Source organism: Hypanus sabinus, chromosome 9 (genome assembly GCF_030144855.1).
Source record: "Hypanus sabinus isolate sHypSab1 chromosome 9, sHypSab1.hap1, whole genome shotgun sequence".
NCBI classification, from domain to species: domain Eukaryota; kingdom Metazoa; phylum Chordata; class Chondrichthyes; order Myliobatiformes; family Dasyatidae; genus Hypanus; species Hypanus sabinus.
The window spans coordinates 33,114,086-33,133,246 of record NC_082714.1 but is presented as its reverse complement, the minus strand read 5'-3'; the positions used below and the strand labels follow the sequence as shown (position 1 = coordinate 33,133,246).

General features: G+C 39.6%; 1 protein-coding gene across 3 annotated transcripts in view; it reads left to right on the top strand.

Annotated features, from left to right (window-relative positions):
- Positions 1-19,161, top strand: part of rbfox1 (RNA binding fox-1 homolog 1) — a 457,674-nt gene that overhangs the window by 406,961 nt on the left and 31,552 nt on the right. For all 3 annotated transcript variants that reach the window (XM_059979445.1, XM_059979444.1, XM_059979446.1), the window contains exons 9-10: positions 13,258-13,297; positions 17,708-17,772. In XM_059979445.1, coding sequence (XP_059835428.1) covers positions 13,258-13,297; positions 17,708-17,772 — 105 coding nt within the window. The remainder of the gene's footprint in view (positions 1-13,257; positions 13,298-17,707; positions 17,773-19,161) is intronic.

The following is a 19,161-nucleotide window of genomic DNA, read 5'->3' as shown; positions in this document are numbered from 1 at the left end:
AGATGGGATTAGGTGACATGTGGTGCATTTTGGTAAGTCATGTAGGGGTAGGACATATGGAGTAAATGGAAACACAGGAAATCTCCAGGTGCTGGATATCTTGCAGAACTCACACCAAAGTTTAGGGGAGATCAGCAAATCAGGAAATATCTATGGAGGACCAAGGATATGTTTTGTGTTCTATGGGGTAAATGATAGGGTGTCTAGGAATGTTGATGAACAGAGGGACCTTGTGGTTCACATCCATAGTTCCCTAAAAATGGCAATGCAGGTAGGTAGATAGAGTGGTGAAGAAGCATTCTTTCCTTTATAGAGAGAGGCATAAAATATAAAAATTGCATCTTTACAAAACACTGATTAAATACCATTTGAAGTATTGTGTAGCATTCTAGTTGTCACGCTATTGAAACACTAGAAGATGATAGAGGTATGTAAATTTAGAAGAGACGTAGACAGTCAAAATCATTTTCCCATATTGTGAAGGGCAAAACCAAAAGCAGCTGAGGTTTAAGCGAGAAAAAGGAATTTTGAAGGGGAATTGAGATGAAAGCACTTTACACAGTGAATGGTTGATATCAGAAACTCACTATTAGAAGTGGTGGAATCGCACGCAATCTCTATTTTTAAAAGGCAGAACATGGTGGTGCAATCTCAAGGAGGCAAATGGCCTGCTCCTGATCCTTTTTCTTACATGCTATATTGTTAGAATTAAAATAAAATTCTGCATTTGCTCAAATTCTGAAAAAAAATCCCAGAAAATGCTGATGATATTCAATGGGTCAGGAAGCAGCTGTTGAGTGAAATTTATGACATTTAAACATAAGCAGGTTGAAGATTCAGGAAGGCTTGCAGGGCAAGAGAAAACTAAAGGAAAAGTCTGTATTGCAGTAATATTTGAATATTGTAAATATGTTGTTTGATTTAGCATTCTTGTTGTTAATCTAATTAATTACGGTTATATGTTAAATTGTGTGAATGGCATACCTCATTATGCCACCACGTCATGTGTGCACCTCGCTGAAAGTATATACGACACCAAGGCTCATTCTCCTGAGCTCCCGTGTTTTTCTTTCAATTAGTTTTATGTTTTGGAGTTACAAAACATAACAGGGTAGAAAATAGAGAAGATTTAATGTAAAAAGGGCTGATTAGACAAAACCTACATATGTAGATGATTTTCTGAAATCACCAATTAACTTACAAATTATTTTTGTAATTTCTTAGCCTTATGATCTGGTTATCGCTAGAAAGACTAAATGCTGATAGAAGGTATTAAATGCAGAATTAAATGTACGATGGAACTTTTTATTTGTCCATTAAAGAAGGAAGTGAAACTCTTTAGAAGTTTGGCCTAAAGTGGAAAAATTGATAGTAGTGGTGAAATGTTGTGGGTGTTGCAATGTGTGACCATTAGCTAATGACTGTTGCAAAGGAAGTATTTGCTTACTCCTTATAATCGTGATTACTGTGAACAGCCAGCACTTAACATGCTTTTAGTGGCCTCACTTTATAAGTGTATTTCAGTATCTACACAATGATGATTGGCCCACAGTCTGAAACTCCTAGAGTCATTATTTCTGTGTGCAAAAAGTGACTGAAGTTATTCCTTGCTTTGGTCATTGTACCAGAGAGCCGACTGTGTAATATGGGACTATTTTATGTCATAGTAACATGTTATTGAGCATGCGCTATTGGGTGTGTATTGATCATTGATCTATATATATATGTGTGTGTGTGTTAAGTTTGGGTTCCGTAAGTAAAAAGCCCCTTTAACTTAGCTCCAGCCTCTAGCATTTTTATTAATGATATTGTTGTGTTAAGAGCAAAAGGATAGTAAGGGATAAAATTGATCCTCTTGGAGATCAGAGTGGTTGGCTATGTATGGAATCAAAAGAAATGGGGGAGATCTTAAATGGTTTTTTTGCGTCTGTAATTACAAACGTTTGTACTACGGAAACTGGTATGGAGTCAATGGAGATAAGTCAAACAAGTAGTGAGGTCATGGAACCTATACAGATTGAAGAGGAGAAGGTGCTTGCTATCTTGAGGCAAATCAGAGTAGATAAATCCCCAGGACCTGACAGGGTATTCCCTCAGACCTTGAAGGAGACTAGTGTTGAAATTGCAGGGGCCCTGGCAGATATATTTAAAATATCAGTATCTACGGGTGAGGTGCCGGAGAATTGGAGGATAGCTCATGTTGTTCCGTTGTTTTAAAAAGGCTCTAAAGGTGATACGGGAAATTATAGGCTGGTAAGTTTGACGTCAGTAGTAGGTAAATTATTGGAAGGACTACTAAGAGATAGGATCTACAAGTGTTTGGATAGACAGGGACTTATTAGGGAAAGTCAACATGGCTTTGTGTGTGGTAGGTCATGTTTAACAAATCTATTAGAGTTTTTCGAGGAGGTTACAAGGAAAGTGGATGAAGGGAAGGCAGTGGATGTTGTCTACATGGACGTCAGTAAGGCCTTTGACAAGGTCCCGCATGGGAGGTTAGTTAGGAAGTTTCAGTCGCTAGATATACATGGTGAGGTAATAAATTGGATTAGACATTGGCTCAATGGGAGAAGTCAGAGAGTGGTGGAGGATTGCTTCTCTGAGTGGAGGCCTGTGACTAGTGGTGTGCCACAGGGATCAGGCCATTGTTATTTGTCATCTATATCAATGATCTCGATGATAATGTGGTAAATTGGATCAGCAAATTTGCTGATGATACCAAGACTGAAGGTGCAGTGGACAGTGAGGAAGGTTTTCAAAGCTTGCAGAGGGATCTGGACCAGCTGGAAAAATGGGCTGAAAAATAGCAGATGGAGTTTAATACAGACAAGTGTGAGGTATTGCACTTTGGAAGGGAAAACCAAGGTAGAACATACAAGGTAAATGGTAGGACAGAGGGATCTCGGAATACAGATACAAAATTCCCTAAAAGTGGCGTCACAGGTAGATAGGGTAGTAAAGAGAGCTTTTGGTACATTGGCCTTTATAAATCAAAGTATTGAGTATAAGAGTTGGAATGTTATGGTGAGGTTGTATAAAGCATTGGTGAGGCCGAATTTGGAGTATTGTGTGCAGTTTTGGTCACCAAATTACAGGAAGGATATTAATAAGGTTGAAAGAGTGCAGAGAAGGTTTACAAGGATGTTGCCGGGACTTGAGAGACTGAGTTACAGAGAAAGGTTGAATACGTTAGGACTTTATTCCCTGGAGCATAGCAGAATTAGGAGAGATTAGATAGAGGTATATAAAATTATAATGGGTATAGATAGAGTGAATGCAAGCAGGCTTTTTCCACTGAGTCTTGGGGAGAGAAAAACTAGAGGACATGGGTTAAGGGTGAAGTGGGAAAAGTTTAAAGGGGACATGGGGGGGGGGGTTTCTTCACACAGAGTGGTGGGAGCGTGAAATGAGCTGCCAAATGAAGTGGTAAATGCGGGCTCGCTTTTAATATGTAAGAACAACTTTGACAGGTAAATGGATGACAGGTGTATGGAGGGATATGGGCCAGGTGCAGGTCAGTGGGACTAGGCAGGAAAATGGTTCAGCACAGCCAAGAAGGGCCAAAAGGCCTGTTCCTATGCTGTAGTGTTCTACGGTAAACGGCCACATACACAACAAATTGGCGACGAGGTTATTGAACCTGCATTGTATTGGAACGCCATGCTTTAATTTATAATGGCACTCTGAAGAGGCAGAGTGAGGCCGGGAGTCTGGAAAAGAAGCGGGAGTTCAGCCGGAGTTGGAAACGTTGGGAGACAGAAAGACACAGTCAGAGCCGTGGTGCGTCCAGGCCAGACCACAGCCGGCACTGAAACCCAGGGCTGAGGGTCGGCCTGCCTCAGAAAGGAGATAAAAAGAATTAGCGACACACACATCTAGCCAGAGTACGCTCATGACACTAGCAAAAAAGAAGGTCACGTGAGTCAAAAGAAGAAAACAAGGGACCGGGGTTAAATTTACAGAGACCAAGGCAAAGTTAACATTACAAGAATGAATTAACATAACAAGGATGGGGTTAATTGGAACCCTTATGGCATTTAATAGAGGCATTGAAGACTGGGCAACTTATATTGAAAGAACAGAGTTATATTGTGATGCTAACGATGTTAATGAAGAAAAGAAAGCCAGTGTCTTACTTAGTGTAATGGGCGTGAAAACATACACCCTATGGAGCTTGTTAACCCCTGAAAAGCCAGCTGACAAAACATTCAAGCAAATAGTAGACACTCTCCAAAAGCATTTAAACCCCAAACCACTGGTCATTGCTGAAAGATTTAAATTCCATAAATGGAATCAGGGCAAAGATGAAAGCATTTCTGAATATTGTGCTGAATTGCGCAAATTATCAGAACATTGTAAATTTGGAGCTGGTCTATCAGATGCATTGAGGGATAGGTTAGTGTATGGCATGTACTGTGAAACCAAACAGAAGATGCTCTCTGTGAAAAAGAACTTACATTTGAGAAAGAACTAAACATCTCAATATCATTAGAAATAGCGGCACGAGGTGCTTCAAGATACAAAAAAAATCTCTGGAATATGTTACAAATAAAATGTCACTGCACAGAAATGAAGGAAAGAATTGTTACCATTATGGGAACATGTCACATGACTCTGATGACTGTTGGTTTAAAGACAAAGAATTCAGAAACTGTGGCAAACAGGGCCACATTGGCAGAGTATGCAAAACTAGTAAGCGGCAGAAAAAGGACAACATACAGAGAAACAAGAAACCCCAGAATGGAAAATACAACAGTGTACACAACATGGAAGAAAACAATACTGATGAAAGCTACTCAGACAAAAGTGAATTGTTTTGTCTGCAACTTCACAGCGTGAAAGGGACAGACGATTGAAATATGGATCACTCCACAAGTGGCAGGCGTGAGACTGAAAATGGAGTTGGACACAGGCTCAGCTTTAACAGTGATCTCTGTACGTGACTACAATTGACTGTTTTCTCACATACCTCTGAAATGAACTAAACTACTGCTAACGACTTACAAAGGACAAAAGGTGCGTCCCAAAGGTGGAATTAATGTGACAGTGACCTACGGAGGCAAAACACAGCAGCTGAACGTCTATGTACTGAAAAATGGAGGACCACCATTGCTGGGACGTGAATGGCTCAGGAAAATCCAGTTGGATTGGCCCACCATCAAGGCACTAGTTGTGTCAGCAAAGGTGGGCAGCAAGGCTACATCTGAGAGACTGTCACAAATACTTGCTAACTATGAGGAAGTGTTCGTGAAAGGAATAGGAACACTTCAGTGCATGAAGGCAAAGACTGAGATTGAGGAAAATGCATGTCCAAAATTTTACAAAGCCAGGCCAGTGCCATATGCAATCTGTCCTACAGTAGAGGCTGAGCTGAAAAATCTGGAGCAGACTGGGGTCCTGTCAAAGGTGAATTGGAGTGTATGGGCCACAGCTATTGTCCCAGTGATGAAGAAAACCTCCAGCACAAAACCAGGAAAATCAAGCAAGGTGTGCATATGTGGCGACTTTAAAATGACTGTCAACCCAGTGCTCTGCACAGTACAGTATCCCCTACCACATATTGAGGACATTTTTGCTACCCTGTCAGGAGGGGAACATTTCACAAAAAATGATTTGACCCAGGATTACCTCCAAATGGAAATCGAGGAAGCATCTATGAAATACCTGACAATAATTACACACAGAGGACTTTACCAGTACAACAGGTTGATGTTTGGGCTAGCATTACTGCCTGCAATTTGGCAAAGAGCAATGGACCAGGTGCTGCAGTGGATTTCAGGGACTCAGTGTTACCTGGATGACATCATTGTCACCGGCAAAGATGATGACGAACATCTTTCTAACCTAAAACAAGTGCTCACCAGGTTGCAAGAATATGGACTCAAAGCTAATCGACAGAAATGTGAGTTTTTCAAAAATGAAATTTCATACTGTGCACATGTGATCAACAAGCATGGCTTACACGTGTCTCAAGACAAGATAGAAGTAGTGCTTAAGGCACCACCACCTGAAAGTGTGTCTCAGCTGAGAGCGTATCTTGGTCTAGTGAACTACTACCACAAGCTCTTGCCTAACCTGTCCACAGTCCTACACCCACTAAATGCACTATTACAGACAGGGACACAATGGAAGTGGACTGAGAGCTGTGAGAAAGCGTTTCAGGAAACTAAAAGACTCTTAACTTCAGACAAGGTGCTCACACACTTTGACCCCTCCTTATCTATCCGACCAGCTTGTGATGCCTCGCCCCATGGGATAGGAGCTGTGTTATTGTACAAGTTTCCAGATAGCTCCGAAAGATCTATAGTCTTTGCTTCAAGAACGCTAACTTCAGCTGAACGTAACTACGCACAGACTGACAGTGAGGCCCTAAGCTTCATGTGGGGAGTCAAGAAATTCAGTCACTACCTGTATGGCCAAAAGTTTACTCTGTTGGTTGACCATCAGCCTCTCATGTCAATCTTCAACCCAAGGAAAGGCTTTCCAGTAATGACAGCACAAAGACTGCAGCGATGGTCCCTTTACTTAGGAGGTCACAGATATGACACTGAACACAAGGGGACTAAGCAATACAGCAACGCAGATGGTTTGTCACATTTACCACTGCCCACTTCCGAGGTAACTACGCAAATGGACTCAGCAGAGATCTTTCACGTGACAATAGTTGAACAATTACCAGTAACCAACAGCCTCATTGAAAGGGAAACGTGCAATGACCCTACTTTGTCAAAAGTGTATGTCATCAGGGTAAAGGGATGGCCAGCGCGGGGTAACACACGGTTTCCAGCCTTCTCAGCGAGGAAGGAGGAGTTGTGAGTGTGTCGGGGAACACTAATATGTGACTTACGAGTTGTGATTCCTCCCAAGCTACGCACCAGAGTGCTGGAGGAACTGCACGAGGTACCTGGGTACCGTGAAGATGAAAGGACTTGCCCGTGCCTATGTGTGGTGGCCAGGAATCGATAAACAAATTGAGGATGTGACCAAGAACTGTGCTGGATGTCAAAAGATCCAGAACAGAATACCACAAACCCCTCTCCATCTGTGGGAGTGGTCCTCATCACCAGGGCAACAAGTGCACATTGACTTTGCTGGACCATTCATGGACTCTATATTCTTAATCACCATTGATGCACATTCCAAATGGCCAGAAGTCATCAAAATGAAGACAACCACATCGGAAAAGACCATTAGAGTGCTGAGGACCATGTTTGCCAGGAATGGTGTACCAGAGCAAATCTGCACAGACAATAGACAACAATTTGTCTCCGAAGAATTCCAAAGTCTTGTGAAGACAATGGAATCAAGCACTTTACATCGGCTCCTTACCATCCATCCACAAGTGGCTTGGCGGAAATATTTGTACAGACATTCAAGAAGGCCCACAAGGCAAGGGACCGTGAAGGTCGACCACTATGACACAAGATAGACAACTTCCTCCTTGCCTATCGTAATGCAGTACATGCCACAACTAACCAGACTCCAGCAGCGATGTTTCTGAACAGGAAAACAAGGTCCCGCATGGATCTTCTCAAACCAAATGTACGACATGATGTGGAGAACAGACAGTTCCAACACTTGAATGCTAAGTCCACATGGAGCTTCAATGTGGGACAGTCAGTTCTTGCACGGAATTACCGACTGCAAAGTGGCAGCCAGGTATAATTTCTGCCATTGACGGGCCACTGATGTATAGAGTACAGGAGGGAGAGAATGTATGGAGACGTCATGTGGATCAAATCCTAGATGCTCAAGTGAAGAACTCAACAATACCTTGCCTGAACTCCCATGACATAGAAGCAAACACTCCTGATGTGACCACATCAGCCTTGCCCACAAGTAAGCCTGTCATCAGCACTGAGGACCCATCTGATATACCTGTGGAGACTAATCCCCCAAAGCAAACATTGCAGGGCAGACGTTACCCAGAGAGGCTGAGAAGACCCCCCAAAGACTTCAGTTATAATTAGTATAATAATAATTATTATTATTACATTACTTTGTTGTAATTCATATCATTAAGTATTAACCAAACACTGGGTGGGTATTAAGGGTACACATACAGTATTTGTTTAGCGTAGACAAAGCAGTTGATACAAGTTTTAAATAAAAGGGGAGAAGTGTACCATATAGCCTACTGTATAATATGGAACTAATTTATGTTGTAGTAACACATTATTGAGCATGCGCTATTGGGTGCGTATTGATCTGTATGTATGTGTTCAGTTCGGGTTCCGTAAGCAAAAAGCCCCGTTAACTTAGCTCCAGTCCCTAACGTTTTTATTAATGATATTGTTGTGTAAACTGCCACATACACGGCAGTCATCATTGCACAGAGCAACCATTCCATTTCTCAGAAAAACAGTTATTCTATTCATAAGATTTCAAGAATTTGAAATTGGGTGAGAGGAGGTGCAGAGGAAGTGAATGCCAGAAATAAAACCCCAAGGAATTCAATTCAATGTTGAAAAACTACTATTGATCAAAATCATTCCCCCACAACACATACACAAACACATGCACACACACATGCATGCATACATTCACACACACTAACACATGCACACACATACACACACGCACTTGCCTCAAACACACATTACATTGAAAGACTCCTCCTTTCTCACCTGATGGCAACTCCCTTCAAATATGATCACATGAACCACCATATGCTCTCACAATTGTCAAGTCAAGTCACTTTTATTGTCATTTCGACCATAACTGCTGGTACAGTACATAGTAAAAATGAGACAATGTTTTCCAGGACCATGGTTTACATGACAGAGTGCAAAAAACTAGACTGAACTACATTAAAAAAAACAACACAGAGAAAGCTACACTAGACTACAGACCTACACAGGACTGCGTAAATTGCACAAAAACAGTGCAGGCATTACAATAAATAATAAACAGGACAATAGGGCAAGGTGTCCATAGAGTTCATGTAGAATAAGCCATGAAAAATTGCTTGTACTTGTGGCAAACTATAGGGTTATCAAGACCTCCAGGTCCACGTTACCATGAGGAAGTGAGTCCTTTACCTAATTAGACAAATCATCATCAAATCTTTAGCTACAGGCAACAATAAAACTGTAGAATATGCTGTTGAACTTTTTTCCCCATTCTTTATCCTCCTCGTATTCTACTTTTTCTTCTCATTCCACTTTCACTACTGATTTGCATGTTTGTTTTGTAAAGACGGAGCACATTTTCTAATTTCCAACCGGTTTGCTCTTCACCATAGCCCAACTGTAGTTTTTTTAAATCCCTCCAAGAACTCCCACCTGGCCAACAGATAACAAAGAAGTTTAAAAAAAAACTCCTATTGCATAACCCACCACAGTTAAACAATTGGATTCCGGTAATCAACGTATTGTAGGAGTATAAAGCATGGGGTACCTATGTGCCCTAGGTAAAGGATGGGTAAAGGGGTGCCATTCCTAAAGGATTTGTCCTGCTTTAAGAGGCTCAGATGAGGACTAGGATGGGATTGTTTGCAGAAGATGTCTGATCTCTGTGTGCAAGGGCATACTGGGTAAATATATCTACCTGTCAGGGTGCTTTGAGCAATACTAAGGCCACAGCAAGTCTGCCTATGGCTTTGAACAGAAGTGATGGTCAGTTCTAGTTCTATGCCAGCTGATCTGATGAATGAAGTTTCTTGCTTTCATTGCAACAGCAGAAGAAGCCAACATCTGTTTAACTGTTGTACTTGTTGATTAGACCGTCTCTTTCATGGTTTTGGCCAACTGTGTTGAGTATGTCAGATTATTCAATGATTAGCCAACTAACAATTTCTTTAGGATTGCTGCCAGACTTTCCTGGAGAGAGGCATTAATTGAGTTGATCACAAACTGTTTGTTTCCTGGTCATCATTTGTTTTCCAATTCCTGGAAGCACCCTTGTTGTTTCCTGTCTGGCAACAGACAGGATAGTATAAGTATCTAATGGAAATGTGGGGTGATGGGTTAGAGATATGTCTCCATCGAAGGAGGTGTAAGGTGCTCCTTTCCTCCGCTAGCCTGCAGTTCAGATCACCTTGCCAAAGTGTAGCTCCTGCTAGGCCCCCCAGTCAGGGTCATGGGAGCAGGTGGTGGATGGTCGTCTGAGCAGATGGAGCATATCACAAGTCCTGGTTATGTGACATCTGACGCTAGGCAGGAAATCTCTGAAGAGTATTGATGATGGCTGGGGTCATCTATCCTGTAGAGAAGGTAATGCAAATTAATTCTGTAGAAAAATTTGCCAAGAACAATCATACATACTTATTTTTAATTTATTGAGAGCTGGCACAGAGTAGACCTTCCCAGCCCTTTGAGCCCTGCCACCCAGCAATCCCCCAATTTAAGTCTACCCTACAATTGCCAACTGATAGGTCTTTTGACTGTGGGAGGAAGCCAGAGTACCTGGAGGAAACCCACAGGGAGAATGTATAAACTCCTTACAGACAGAAATAGGAATTGAACTGGGAATTGGATCCAAGTTGCCTGCATTGTAAAGCATTGTGCTGGCCATGATACTACTGTGCTGCCCTAAGACCATGATCATCCATATCATAATAAGATAGACACAAGCTGCACAAGTATGATTACTTGATGCTATTATTGGTATTTCTGTTTATGTATGAAGTTAAAATTCATTTTCAAATATAGACGGATCTTATTCTGGCTGAAGATCTGTGACTGGTGGTGTTCTGTGGGGATCCATACTGGGATCTCTGCACTCTGTGATATACATGACTTGGATGAAATTGTGGATGGGTGGGTTAATAAGTTTGCAGATAACGCATTTGCATTGAAGTACTGAGCATCTCTGAAAGTGGCTGCACAAGTTCATAGGGTGGTAAAGAAGGAGTGTGACACGCTTTCATTATAAGGCAAGGCATTGAGTTCAAGAGTTATACTGCAGCTTTATAAGACTGAACAGGCCACTTCTGGAGTATTGTATACAATTCTGAACTCCCCATTTAAGGAATGATGTGGAGGCTATGGTGAGCGTGCAGAAGAGATTTATCAGGATACAACCTGCATTAGAGAGTATGTGCTACAAGGAGAGGTTGGACAAACTCAGGTTGTTTTCTCTGGAGCAGCAGAGGCTGAAGGAAAACACAATAAAATTCATAAAATTTTGAGAGATAGAGGTAGACAGCCAGTATCTTTTTCCCTCAGATCAAAGTGTCTCATGCTTCAGGGCATGCTTATTATGTGATGGGGTAAGTTTGGAGGAAATGTGCTGTAAGTTTTCTACAAAGAGAGTGGTGGGTGCCAGAATGGTAGTGGGAACAAATACAATAGAGGCATTTAATTGACCATCAGGTAGGCACATGAAAATGCAAAGAATGGAATGGATCATGTGCAGGCAGAAGTGATTTGTTTAATTAGGCACTTTTAACTTAATTAGTTTGCGCAACATTGTGGGGTGAAGGGCATGTGTTATACTGTTCTATGATCTGGGGTCTAGATCTTAAATGTGGTAGTCTTTGACTTTGGCCCAAAGGATACTGGCATATTGAACATGAAGGAGACCAGATGTAATTTCAGAGTAAAACTTCATTGAAAACAGTCAAGCCAAGAGTGGAGCTGTTGATCTTGTCTTTTAGCTCCTCCTATAGCTCCATATGCTCTTCTTGATGCTTCTGTTCCTCTGCTTCTTGGAGCAGCCACGAGCATTGCCAGGTTATTTAGGATGGTTAAAGTCAGTACAAATGTAGACCATTTGTTATTGCAAAGCAAACCCATCCTGACCTGAGGATGCATTAAGGATTGAGAGCCGATTGGACTGCCATATGATAAAAGCATTGGAGCTGAATCCTGGGTATTTTGAATCAATCATCAGGGTTTTCAAGTTGTAGCTGCACACAAGCTGCTCATTGATGGAGTGGAGCTTATCTCAGTTGATGTAGGTTTCCCCATGTTGCTCAAGGTGATGCTGTCATAGTTTATAGAGAGGCCCCTCACCGATGCTCCCCACTGTTCTCACTGAAGGTTCAGAAGGTTTTTACCAAACCCCAATATTAAGGGGTGGCACATGAATGCAGGTGCATCTAGGAAGTCACCAGGACAATGAATATCATCTGTAAAATGTTTCTGGCCCTGGATCTGTGACTGCAATCATTCCTGCAGTGCTCTCTGTGACACCTTCCTTCCTCAAGTCTGTCTCCAGTAACATATCTTCCCATTTGGGTGCTCAGTGGAGATTTGCTGCAGATTGGAAGGGTTTGGCATTTGAACAGCAGATAAAAACTTCTACAATGCCTAATTTCTTTGGCTAAATTTTCAGTCAATCCCGCTAGCCCTGAGTTGTATGCAGCCTGTACTACAACTGGCAACAAAGAGGAAAATCGTTCACATTTTTGCCACTACTTACCATAGTCCTTTAAAGGAGTTCATCCTTTCAAGATATTTTATTAAGGAGGGAGTTTCTGTAATTTGCTTAAACATTAAGTGCTTCGATTTGCTGGCATTCATTTCAAAGGCTGCATACACAAAGTAATTTGCAGCTTAACGAGTAATCCACACCATACACTCAGCACTGCCTGTACCTAAGTGGCCACTGAGTGTATGTTCATGATCTTCTGCTGATGCAGTGTTCAGAGGTGCTCTTCTACTGTGGTAATGCGTGGTCATGGGAGTTACTGTCACCTTCCTGCCAGCTGAAACCAATCTAGCTGTTCTCCTCTGACTTCTCTCATTAACAAGGTACTTCCACTCACAGACTGCTGCTCACTGAAGTTCTTTTTTCCCAATTTTCACACCCTTCTCTGTAAACTCTGCTGTGCGTGAAAATCCCAGGAGAGCAGTAGTTTCCAAGATACTTTTTGGCGCCAACGAACATTACACAGCCAAAGTCACTTAGATCACGTTTCTTTCCTCATTCTGAAGCTTGACCTGAACAGCAACTGTGCTTCTTGACCATGTCTGCATGCTTTTATGCATTGAGCTGCTGCCACATGATTGATATTTTTATAATGGGCAGGTGTACGGGTGAGCCTAATAAAGTGGACACAGAGTATATGTTTTATTAGTATCTTTTATGTCATTGTTTACACCAGCTTATTTCTTGGTTCTTAATGTATATCTTTTCATTAATGCTCCAGTCAGATCAAGTAAATTTTTATATGTTCAAATACTTAAGCATCAATGTTACCATCTTTATTTTTCCAGTAGTCTGATCTTTTTTGGTGAAATACTTAATATCTCCCTAGCATGTGAAAATGAACTAAAAGAAATGTTTCTTTTTGTGTGTGAATCTTTGCAGTGTTGTTTACCAGGATGGATTTTATGGTGCAGATATTTATGTAAGTACTTGTGATGCACATGCCATTCTTTATTTCATTACCAAAGCCATTCTTCTTACAAGTTTACTCTGCTGTGCACTTCAGAATTTACATTGTGTTAAAACCTTCCAGAAAGCATTACACAAAATCTACATTATCCCAAAACTCCACAAATATTTTTCACAATATAAAAATGAAATAGCAGTTTAGCTTATTATCCTGTACACTTCTCAGATTCTTAATTTCTAAATACACACCAAGCAAATATTAAAATAACAGCACAACACGTAGCAGCAGGTATCAATTTTTGATTAACTATTAATGAATGAAACTACAGATGTTTTATTTTGTTAAGGCTATTCTTTTCATTTAATTTCATACCATATTTATTTTTGGTTATGTACACATTTTTCTAGTGTTTAAATGAATGTGATAACTGCGGATTTTGTAGTATAAGAATAATGGTTCTGTTGCTCATTATAGTGACAGATGGGCGAGGGGAGAACAGAATATTATTTTCTTCTGCTTCCATTGCCATTACTTAGTTTTCCTACCTCAGGCAATGTTGGCGTATTTCATACTTTATGATTGGTGCGCTGAGTCGTACAAACAAAAGGATCTATAGGTTCAGTTGCTTGGAGTCAGGATCCAAATTAAATACCCAAAGTCATATTTACAATCAGTGAGTTCCCAGAAAATGATCTCCCAGTATCCAGCTGAGTTATTAGAAAGATCCTTGTAGTGGAATGCTCCAACACTATAATATTCATTGGCTAGGATTTTCTAGAGTGAGTTATACTGCTCAAGTTCACAAACCAAACTTACCTTGATCAGATTGAGTAGGATGTTATTGCTGGTGCAGACAGGTTAGGAGACACCCAATGAGGTCCAGAGTATGCACAGGTCCACAGAGTTATACACGACAGTGTTAGAAATCTTTGCTGGTCTGGAAAGCCCTGAGTCAAACTTTGCACCTGTCAAAATGCTCATATGCTTTAATGCTTCTAAATGTGCTGATCTTCAAAATTTAAAAAAATCTTATATTTTAATAAGTTATAGTTATAGAGTAGCAGAGTACAGAGACAGCCCCCTTAGCCCATCCAGTCCATGCCTATCTGATCTTCTGCCTAGTCCTATCTACCTGCACTCAGTCCATATTCTTCCAAACACCATATACCATTCTACACTTCGGTTGAACGTTGGAGCTGAACCTAAACTATCAATACTGCTGACTGCTCATTTCACACTCACACCGACCACCCTCTGAGTGAATAAAATTTCCCTCAGTTTCCCCTCGAATATTTCACCTTTTACCCTAAAGTTATGATCTCTAGTTCCAGTCTCACCCAACCTGAGAAGGGAAAGCCAGAAGTACTGAATGTAAATCAACTAAATCCATTTAAAAATCATAAAACATTGAACAAATGACAGCTGGAAATTAAGTTAATTCAACTGAGAAGAATTCAACTTATCTATTTTTTTTACCTTTCTTCCTCAAGATCACTAGATCTAAGAGCAAAGTCCCAGGGCAACTGCTGGAAATCACAGCAAGATCCTGCTTAGTTATCAGACTCATGGAAAGATCCATTACATAGAGAAGCCATAACTTCACCAATGAAGTCCAGGATTTCCATACTCATCCAAGAGTCTGAAAACTTACCCATACTTACATTGTAAAATTCTCAGCATTTCTTGAAGAACTGCCGGAAAAATCCAAGTTTTATGGAAAGGAACTAGAAGAGTAAATTCTGTTGAATGAACTGAGTCAGAATTGATGACTTCAGGCTACTTGCTTTACTATTACTCAGAAGGAGGGTGTGTAGAAATAAGAATGAATATTTCAGAAGGACGGGAAATATTACAGCTTTTAGTATTTTCCATGTTGAGATTACCAAATCCCAAATGTTTTAAGAAATTAAGATTTGCTAGTGAGAAGGAAACTGAATAACTTCTGCTTACAGATCAGAGGGTCTTTAGAATCATTTCTTTTGTTCCATGTCCAGAGCTTTTTAATTCTTTTATTTTTACAATTAACATTACTTATTGTCCAAGACATGTTTTGTAGAACCTTAATACAGACAAATATGATTTATTCTGTCTCTGAAATCAGCAAATTTCAAAATATATGAATGCAAAGTATACCTATATTCAGTACTCTGTTTAAAAAAATGTTTTATATTGAATTGAAAAATAGTACCATTACAATTTCCCCATGGAAGCAGCATTCATTGGATTTTTTATTCTGCTGAAGTAGTACAATTAGGACTTAGCCTCCAAGTTTAAATTGATTAAACTTAATTGATGCAAATATAAAAAATGCATTAGACAACATTAGGAAATATAAATTACATTCTGGCTTCAAAGCTATTACAATTCATCTTCCAGAGACTATGAAAAATTAGGTTGTGTAAAATTTTAATAAAGTAAGGAATGCTTTCAGTTTAAGAGAAAAAAGAAGACAGCGTGAAAATCTTTCCCCATAACTCACACACTGCCTATGTATTTTTGTTGATTTGGTGATACTTAATTTGTGTAGATTTTTGACTTTCAATAGTTCAAATTCAAAGGCAAACTTGAAGAGGAATGGCTTATTGGGTTCATGGGTTATTCATTCTTTTTACATTCAAAACATTATTTCTGTTTCATTATAGAATAGTGTATCGAGAACCTGTGTTTGGCAATAAGTTACCACAGGTATGGAGTACTGGATGATGAGCGAAATGTCACAGTGAATGTGGATTGCTACCAAGTGTTTTTACTATTTATGGAATAAAGGGGGCATTTATCAATGCAGGAAGGGTTTACCTTGAATGAACATTTATGCCCTTTTGGGACAGTTTGGGTTTGCTAAACAACTAGAGCTCGGGGTGAATACTGGCAAAATTACTGTGAAAGTATGTTAATATTGAACAGGAAATCTTGGCTGAATGCTTAGTGATCAGGACTTTTATAATTCTTACTTCTTCCACTGCACTTGAAAGAATACACAGTAAGGAGGCTGTCCCAAAGGATGGTGGGATGGCCACTTCCAACCACATTTTAATTGGATCATAAATGGTGTTTGCTTTATCTACAGAGACTGGATTCTGTATGTTAATTGGCATGCTGAGATAATTTAGAAATGGTTGATATAACATTCTGGCCCATTGAACAGGAGGCCTCTGCCATTCTCACAGTTTGACAATTGATGCATCACTGCCCACAATTCATTTTGAATGTGCATTTGTTTGTCCTGTTGCTTAATTGAAGATCCATAATTATCCAAACTTTAAAATTTAGCAAGAGCTAATTTAATTAAAATAATTTGTACTCCGATGGCTTAAATCCAATTTCCATGTTTTTAAATAATCTGTTTTAATAACAGAGCCAACAAATGCAAATAGATCAATATATTAGGGTTTCTCAAGAAAATTATATTGGATCTTTCAGTATTTTCAACACTTGTTTAGCAGGAGATAATATCTTTACACAATGCAGGAAGCTATTGTTGAATAAAATCAATATACATAGCCTTATATTGAATAATAAATAGAAATATGGTCAAATTTCCCAATAACAAAACTCAAATTCATTTGGAAATGAAGTTTCTTTCTCTTTTGGATGCTGTTTTTTTTTTGTGATGAACATCTAAACCATTAAAAATGTAAAACATCGAAGTTACTTATTTTAGATTCAAAGATTGTCACAAGGGTAAAAGCTTATATTTTGTGACAGTTTTGAACTTGGGCTTAAACAATATAAATCAATAGTTAAACAAGATGTAATGATTTAGAATGACCTCAAAATATGTATTTGTTTATTCTGGAGGTAACATATTTGCACCTTGCTTAATATTCCCCACTAATAACCTGGCCGAGACATGAGATCCTATACATGGGAAGTAACAAGTATAAAGTAACATCCAAAAACTGAATGATTCAGTGTACTGGCACACCACTGCAATGCGTCTCTACACTGTCCATGTGCTTTACCTTTGGCTACTTAGGTTTATTTAAAAAAATGAACGATGCTGGTGTCTACTTTGAATTTTTACTTTCAGAACACACATTATTTGAGAAAATACACGTCCCATCAGTTACTCTGGTTTGGAAGATAAAGACAGAATTCTTTTTCTTGAAAATGTTAGAACTGTCAGGGTATGAAATATTGTTTATTCATTTCATCACATGCAAAACATCTTTCGACATTAGATCAATAGGCCAGATCTGGCATGGAAAATTATGTGATAAGTTATAGCACAATAGAACTGAAAATTATACCTGTCTTACAGCAAACAAATTTTTATAAAAAAATTCTTGTTGTCACTGGGTTCATGAATTGTGAGATTATTACTCGAGGCATAAATGTTGATCTGCTTCCATAAGTGTTGAAAATACTGGGAAAGCTGTGCTGTGAGATTGCAGATGAACTGAGGCTATCCTTTTCTTCCAGGGTGGGTATGCTGCCTACAGGTATGCCCAACCTGCTACTGCTACTGCTGCCGCCTACAGCGACAGGTAAGGAAGCCATTCCGCCATTGATTTATTGTGTTGTAATTCATGTGATCCATCGCCGGGATAAAACGGAACTTGTTCACATGCCATCTCATAAATGACAACTATCATTCGATCAAATAATTGAACTATGACTGTGTGACATCAGAGTGATATTGGCTGCTCCACTCTGGAGGAGTTATGGCATCATTTCAAAGATTGCCATTGATGTCTGTTATGCCATTTCCATAGAAGCTGTTAACTTAGTTGTCCTGGTTAAGAAAGATTTTTTTAAAACTTTTGTAATTCACAATGATCAAACTCTAATTTACCATTTCAGTAAAAGGTTAATGTATCAATTTAAACCGAATATCTCCCAAAAAAGCCCAATAGAATCAGAATAGGAATGAGCAAATTGCTGGGATTTGACTGCTTTACCTCAGTCTGAATCAAATCGTACAGAATGAATAAATGTGAATTGAACTTCTTTCAAAAAATATCTCGACTTGCGTTATTAAGCAGAAATTGTTGTCAACATAGAGTATAGGAACATTTTCATTTCACCCTCTGCAGTAAGGAAGGGAAAAATATCTCAGACTTACTAATAACATTCCTGAATATAATTTCATACTTTGTACAGCTCAGCTCAGATTTACCCAAAGGCTCCTTCAAGCTTCATCCTGTTAGACCTTCAAGCACTCAATGACACTTCCTTTTCTACCAACTAATGGTCTATTCCCTAGATAAAATGCATTTTTCTTCCCTGCTGTCAGACACTGCAAGCTGGGATGACAATATTGTTTTCAATAACTTCCCCTGTCATGTCTTGGATTACAGATCAATACTGTAAACAGTGGCCAATGCTCACATCTCAATCAGCAGAGGTCTGAGGTGTGACAAAGTTTACTCCTTGTTGATTAATGCTTCAGGCCTCATATATTGCTTATTCCCCCAGTAAAAGATGCATTGAATTATGTTAGTAAGTCCAGAGTAATTTGCATATGTAACTTGCATCTTGACAGTGCAATCTCACAAATGATTTCCAAGTCAGCAATTTTTAAATTAAAAAAGATCCTGTATTATTTGGAGGAAGCTGGATAAGCACAACAGGGAGAACAAAGAAAGATACTTTGATAGAATTAGATCAGATAGATTGGGAGGGAGCTTTATAGGGAAAGAGCAGCAACAGAGGCAAATGAACCAAGCACTCTGCTTATTTGCTGAATCACCAAAGAAAGGACCTTGCAACATGTTATTAGTTAGATCTTCTGGAGAAGATCCAAAATGCATGCATCGCTCAATTGCTCAAGTCATACAGTGGTGCAGCAGTAAAGCTGATGAATTACACCTCCAGGAACCAGGGTTCAATCCTCACCTTGGACACTGTCTACACATTCTCTGTGTATATGTGTG